Source organism: Montipora foliosa, chromosome 11, assembly GCF_036669935.1.
Source record: "Montipora foliosa isolate CH-2021 chromosome 11, ASM3666993v2, whole genome shotgun sequence".
NCBI classification, from domain to species: domain Eukaryota; kingdom Metazoa; phylum Cnidaria; class Anthozoa; order Scleractinia; family Acroporidae; genus Montipora; species Montipora foliosa.
In genome coordinates this window covers 41,818,546-41,826,045 of record NC_090879.1, presented here as the reverse complement: position 1 = coordinate 41,826,045, position 7,500 = coordinate 41,818,546, and the positions used below count along the sequence as shown (strand labels likewise).

The 7,500-nt window shown below is 40.4% G+C and overlaps 1 protein-coding gene across 1 annotated transcript in view; it reads right to left on the bottom strand.

Annotated features, from left to right (window-relative positions):
* LOC137975665 (lipopolysaccharide-induced tumor necrosis factor-alpha factor homolog) overlaps window positions 1–6,099 on the bottom strand; it is a 7,715-nt gene extending 1,616 nt beyond the window's left edge. Inside the window, exons 1-3 of the mRNA XM_068822817.1 lie at window positions 5,859–6,099; window positions 4,434–4,624; window positions 1–503 (exon numbers count right to left, since the gene is read on the bottom strand). The exon at window positions 1–503 is cut by the window's left edge and continues 1,616 nt beyond it. Of these exons, the coding sequence (XP_068678918.1) occupies window positions 302–503; window positions 4,434–4,624; window positions 5,859–6,005 (540 nt within the window). The 5' untranslated portion in view covers window positions 6,006–6,099 and the 3' untranslated portion in view covers window positions 1–301. The remainder of the gene's footprint in view (window positions 504–4,433; window positions 4,625–5,858) is intronic.
* Between the last annotated feature and the right edge of the window lie 1,401 nt (window positions 6,100–7,500).

Here is a 7,500-nt window from a genome sequence, read left to right as displayed (position 1 = left end):
GAAAATAGAAACGCTTCCTGTTTTCCCAATTCGTCCCCGACCATCCCAGATTATCGCGGATGTCTACGATTTAATGTTTTCATTAGTCGTCAAAATCTGAGATGCTCGCGAAACTGTGAAATCTCTGAGCATCCGGGATTTTTGGAACATTTAGTTTACACTAAGGAACAGACCCTCTTTTATAGTTTCCATGAAAACAATTTGAACCACAATTAGCAGGTACACAATGCACTAAACTAAGGAGCCCTCGGATTCTTCAAGTATCTGGAAAGATGCCAGCCTAATTATGAATATGAAGTCCTCAGTCATCTGTTGGTGGCACATAATCATCAGCTGGTCCCCCATAGTGGAAGTCATAATTTGCTCCTCTCTTATATGTTCCCCCACCGCCTCCTCCAGACTCAACTACAGGGCGCTTGTACACAGCAATTTCCCGGTGGCAGTTTGGACATTCATGCGCCACATCTTTTGCACATTGTGTAAAAAATGGTATACAACAACAGCTGAAATGAAACAAAATATGAGGAGATGAGACAAATGTATTATATCACAAGAAATATAACTAATTCTTTTTTGAAAGTTCTGTAAAATTTACTCCTAGGACAGTATAAATGAAAATCCCTCCCCCTCTGACAAAAAATAAACAAATAAATATTTAAAAAATGGATCTACATGTAGCCATTCAAATGGGAGTATTACTCCCATTTGAATGGCTAGATCCATTGAATTTTCTACTTCAAATGTCCAAAATTGTAATCAGTAGTAAACATGTTATCACAAATTAATTTCACACCAAGGGAAGGTTTACTTAAGGAACATTACAAGCATTCTGTCAAATTATAGTGCATCCTTCCCTGGCCAGGTATGTTGAAAAGAGCCATGCAGGAGGTGTATTTGAGGGCTGTGGCAAGTGAAAACTGTCAGCTGAGTGATGATAGGAGTCCAGAGAAATACATGTAGGAGAAGCCACTGCATGGACAGTTCCTGCAAAACACCTTGGAACATTCCAAAGCCCAATACCCAGCTCTAAGCCACTCCCACGACCTCTCCTCAGCCACTCCACTGACATTCCTCACAAACTTCCCATGCAACCTCTTCTCCCAAAATGTCTTCTTCCTTGCCTTCTCCGCCCCCTTCTTGTACTCGTTTTTCAAGTTATTCCTGCATGCAACAACTTTCCAACAACCTTCAATGTCCACACGTCACTTGCCTTGATAAATCCAACAGAACAAGTTCCTCCTCTTTCACACAATCACGCACACTGATCAATCCCCTCCCGCCATCCTTTCTCTTCATGTACAACCTCACTACTCTCCCCTTCTTGTGAAACGCCCCAAACATCGTCAACCTCTTCCTCAACATCCAATGCCTCTAAGTTCCTGATCGCTCCAATCCCTGCTCTGTACCTTAACCCACCTATAGCCCATGCATTTATCACCCTAATCAGATTCCTATCCTACAACTTCGACCTTACTACCAGTTTTACCCTCCTGAAATACTCCTGCTTGATTTCTCCTTCATCTCCTTCTGCACATTATTATCCACACCCTCCAACACACCCAAGCACTTACACCCATTCTTGTCAATCTCACCCATCACCTGACCATCCGGCAACACAATTCCTTCACAATGAACCTTTACCTCTGCTTCAACACAGCACAACATCGATCAAACTCTTCAGGACTTCCATTCAGCTTCAAATCGTCCATGAACAACAAAATATCAATGGTTGATCCACCTGAGATCCTTCCAAAGCTTGTACCCAATATTCTCTCTTTCAACAACACGGTGAGAGGCATCATTGTGAGAACAAACAGCGGTGGAGACAAGGAGTCCCCCTGGAATATTCCATGTTTCATCCTCACTTCACCCAACACTTCCCCATCTGACATCAACACAGTTTTCCAATTGCTCATACTAGTACACAACAAACCCTTCAGGTTGTCAGCCACCTTCATCGTTTCCAACATTTCAACAATCAATGAATGTGGCACCTTTCAATAGTATCCAAACACCTTTCTTCACCCGAGCCTCCCTTAACACCACCTTGTCTATCAAAAACTGATCCTTCATACCCAATGACCTCTTCCTACACCCCTTCTGCCCATTCGATGACATCCTATTACCCTGGAGATGTCCACACAGCTTCCATGTCAAGATCCCAGTTAGCAGCTTCCACATAATTATTCAATAACAGTGGCTAGCAACTACAGACTAATTATTGGTCTGTAGTTGCTAGCCAGTGTTCCCTTAGCACAATCGTTTTATAGCAACACTGTCCTCCCCTTCACAATCCACTCTGACACCTCCCCACTGTCCAAAGAACCCTGCAGATTCTCCCAAGTCAACCCATGCAACGACTTATCTCTTAACCCTTTGGCATCCCCATCAACGGGGAACACCTGGGAGTCAATGGGTTAAACCAAAACCCACTTACACCGTCTGGACATGGGGCTCTCCAATTCGCAACCTTCCACAACCTCTACACTGATGTCCACTTTCTTTTTCTTCTCCACATTAAACATCCTGTCCCTCACCTCCTCTAACCAACTAGCATCCTCGTTATGCCTCTTCTCCACTAACCAAATACCACTCCAGAATCTCATTGTCTCCCCTGCATCTCGTGCTTGGGTTGGCCCCAAGTTTGCCTTGTCACTCAACTCCTTGTACAACTGACTCTGGTTATTCTTAAACAAGGTGTTCTGTCTTATTTTGTATTGTTGTCTACAAACCACAGAATTTTCGTGCTCCCAGACTGGATTTTCCTCTTCAACAATGAAGTCACTGCAACCATCCCCTTCTTGACAATCTGATACCTCTCATGCAACCGATCCATCACTTTCCTTCCAAGAACAGTTCCCTTCCTCAACTTCTCAAACCTTGTCAAATCCTGCTGCCATTCCTAATACTCTCCTCAATCCTTCTTTGCCACCTTCTTCTTGTTTCTTCTTCTTGAACCTGTTACCTTTCTTCGCCATCAGCCCCAACCTATCTGCAACCACATATAGGACACAGTATACAAAAGCCTACATGTATATTGATCTCAGTCTGACATCCCATCCTTCACAACCTCTCTATTAACTTTTCTCCAATCCTGAGCCTTAAATTATAAAATTTAAAAGCTGAGTGATCGCCCTCAGGTTATATCTAAGAGTTTCCAGACCAGAACTGATCAGAGGTCATTGCTGCAAATAGCTGCCAATGGAATGAGACTTGGACACAGCAGCAAACTGCCATTTTCAAGGTTTTCCCACACAAAGCAGGGTTGGACACTTAATTTTGAGAGCACTCACCATTCGGGCGAGTGACCATCAAAATGCACTCACCTGGATCAGTTTTCACTCGCCCAAAAGTTTACGCAGCCCCCCAACCCCCCCAATCCCTCCAACCAATTTGGTCATCTTTCACTTTTACTATTTAATACCATTGAAATTTACTTCAACACTGAAAGGCTATTATTTAGTACATGTAAATAGAAAGTCTGTTTTAGTTTCAACACGCATTGATCAGAGTGCTGGGAAAGTACGGGAAAACAATAATTCGCTTCCAACATCGTCAAGCACGTGGCAGACGGAAGATTATTACTTCAATGAAAAATTCTATTAAAGAACTTAAATCCCAAGAGAGATCCCTGCAGTTTGCGAGTAAATGTGTCTGCTCTTCTGAGGAGCGGTCTTAAGGCGCCATTTGTTTGCCTAGTCACCGATGGCTTGATAGTGACCAGCAGTATCACTACCCAGGAAGCCATATTTCATATAATCTGTCTATTTACGAAGCCCAATGTTGCCTTTTAGTGCCAGTTTATTGGACAATTCGGAATATAAAACTTTGTAAAATAGAAATGGTAACTTTATGTTTAGGGATTTTCTTGGCAAAATGGAATGCAAAAAGCAGTGTTTATTTTGCAATTTAAATAATTTCTTGGCAACGAAAATTGTGCTTGCCAAACGGGCGAGTGATCGATGATTTGCGCTTGCCTGACACTTTAGAGACTCGCCTGGGCGAGCGGGCGAGTGCTAATGTCCAACCCTGCTAAGATTTACAAATTACTTCTAATATCATGCTTTCTTAGGAATTAAACAACTGGTTAGTACGGCTGCCCTATCTTTCTAGCCCCCTGTGGTTGTTACAAAAATGTATTTTGGTAGCCTGTAATTATTTTGTATTTATAAAAAGAGACCTTATTCATAAATGGCGGTCACATTTTATAATTCTTTTGTCCACGTGCAAATTAGCCTACCAAGCCTCATTCTAGAGAAAGAATTCTTTTCAATTCACTGTATGGTATCGAGGCTTGGTAGGCTAATTTGCTCTTCGACAAAAGAATTATACATTGGCCGCCATTTATGAATAAGGTCTATTAATTCTTTTTTAATTCACTTGTAACTGTTGGGTACAAAATGAATAAAGTTGTTGTTGGTATGATTTCTCACCAAAACATGGACAACATACAACAATAGACAAAGCTAGTGCTGCCAACTCGATGATCCAACTTGGTGACAATGCTTGCACCACAGTGAGGACATTGTATTGATACAGGAAACTGTTTGAAAACTACTGGTTGGGGAAGTACAACAGGCTGCTGTTGTATCACTGTTGTCTGTTGCGCAGGATAATATGATGCCTGGAGAAAAAAAAAACATAAATTATATCACATGTGTCATAAAGAACAGATGTTTTCCAACTCTGTCCTGTTGTGAAATTTTCCCATCATGATAAAATGCAGCATGGACTTGGTTATTAAACAAGAGTTCAAGATATTTCTAAATTCTTACTGATACTAAATGCAAGATAAATTCAAGTGCATGAATGAAAATAATTTGAGGTGGATATCCATGAATAAAAACCAAGCCGAAGTAGAGGTTTTTATTTGCTAATGTTCACCGAGCCTGAGGTGAATAAATTATTGTTTTGGTATAATAATAGTATTATTATTACTTAAAGGTGACTATATGAAAAATAAGCATTTTCTTTAAAACAATTAATTTCTTTGTCTGTCACCTCAACAAAACGGATTGCGGCCATTTTGGAAAAAAAAATGCTTAGCCATTACCCTTGATTCAGTCAAAGGAAATTCTTGTGACAAAAGCAATATTGAACTTTGGCCTTTCCATGGTTTGTTCAATGACAGATGATCTTGCCATGCACTACTAAAGCTCTTCCCCCAGCTTTTGGCATAGTGCTAGTTTAAGGCATTAAAATTCTTTCTTTTGAATGGTATATTGTAATATACACATTCCTTTAAAGTAACCGCCCTTGAGAATTGTAATCATGATTTTCAGTGGAATTACTGGAGCAAAACTGGGGGTTTCAAAGGGCTTGCCACCTTGATCTCAATAATACAAAGTCATTGTTGAGAGAAGTCGACGATTTCAATTTCAGGCGATTATCTAAATAATGAAAAAAAAGTGCACGTAAGTAAGAGTCGACCAGAAAGTTAAAATCGTCGAAAAGGCCAAATGGAGAGAACGAAGATTCCAAGAAATAAGCGGTAATACAAATTTGTTTAATTTAAACCCAAAAGGACATCGATGCGAATATTTGACGCTGACTCAGACTCAGATGCACAAGACAGTGGATTTTAATGAAAAGCCAGCCAACGAATACTGATGGCCCAAAACAAAAGTTGAAAATATAGTATGAAGAGTAAAAATTAAAAGAATGACAACATTGTTGCAAGCGTGACACCAATATCAAAATTAATATTGTCTAAATGAAAACACGCAAAAAAGGAGTAAAAGATGCGACACTAAGTGAAGAAAATGCATTACTCGGTGATCACAAGTTGAGAATGAAATCGTACAAGTAAACGTCGAAATCAACATGGCATGAAAAATAGAAGTTGCTTCGTTACTGACCTGATACGGTTGCTGTGGAGGATACTGTTGTGGGGGATACTGTGCTCCCTGAGGCGGAGGTTGCTGGTAATACCCAGGTTGTTGAGGCGGATAGTTTGGAGGATATTGCCCTTGATTCGGGGCATAATTCTGGCCTGGTGCCGCCATCACGGCACAACATTCACTTCGTAATTCTCTACCAAACTGCCTTTGTGTGACTCTTGATCAGTGCAAGCTGTGTAAACACCGTTAAGAATTGTGGGCCAGAATTATTCAGAAAAGATTGCGTGACAATTAGGTGAAGGCTCTTAGCATAATTTCGAATTTCTTGCACCAAAAAACACAGAACTGCTGGCATAAACGGCGTTTCCCTTATTATGGGAATCGGTTACCAAAGTTTAATATGAAATAACTGATGGAAAAAATATAATCACTTCTGTTCATAAAGCATGGGTCTTTCTGCAGGTACCGGATATGGGGTGCCATCACCGTCAAAATTCAGCCTCTGTTATTTTCATAAATGTTGCCTCTGTTTTCGTAAATTGTGCCTCTAATTTTGAAAATGGTGCCTCTGTTTTCGTAATTGTTGCCTCTATTTTAGTAAATGATGCTTCTAATTTTGTTAATAGTGCCGCTGTTTTCGGAAATGGTGCCTCCAATCGCCTCCAATAAACAACTTTCGGTTGACTTAACCGAGGAAGATTGGGAACCAGTATCTGCATCCAAAATGGCCAACTCTGTGGCAGCCCTTCGCCAGCTTGTTGAAAGAGAATTATAAAACATCAACAGCAGTGTATCAACAGACCCGTGAGAAAATCGACAAAGTTGTTGTTACTGTTAATTTCTTGGATTCTGTTCTACGGTTGCCTGAGCATTTTCTACGGAGACATCTCAGCTGCAGGACGCATCATAGCAAGAAGGGGAGCCGTCACATCGTTCTCAGGACCGATGTCGTACAACTATCGACTGTAAGTTTGGCTGTCGTTTTAATTTTCTTTCTCTTCTCAACGCAAAAGTCGCCGTCACTTCGATTTTCACCCTTAGTGTTTTTACAAATATTCCCATATATTAAAAGTAATGCATCAGTCAATTTTGACTCCGTACCCTCCCCGATGTTAGTGTTTTTGGTCAATATTTTTGGTAACAATGTTTCCTTGATGGGTTTGTTTTACACTGTAATTTATAGCCTAATATATGGCTCTGTTTTACAGAGAAGATTATTCATGACATGTTCTTTCTCTCCCTTCTAGTTGATCCCAATGGGATCTTGGACTTTGTGTTAGCAGAAATAAAAGACCTAAAAATTGATCATTTAAATGTATGTTTGTCTGTACTATGAGAAAACTTAAATCTCACTCTTTGGTTGAATGCACACTTAGACACTAGAAAATAGCGCGTGTTTACATATCCTTATGCACACACGAGAGGAAAGTCTGGAAGAATATGAAAGTTTATGCGAAGCAAAGCCGTAGGTAAGGGTTTGCATACTTAAAGTTCTTTACCCAAACTTATTCACCTATGGATGATTTAACAAAAGTACCGCAGAATCGTTGCTGAAAGAGGGGACAGCAGCGGAATTTAACATGAAAGACTGAAGCACTTTTTAAAATGAGAATTTGTCATTTCCGTGGAGGACCCATCCTTGCAGGACTTCCTTCTTTTG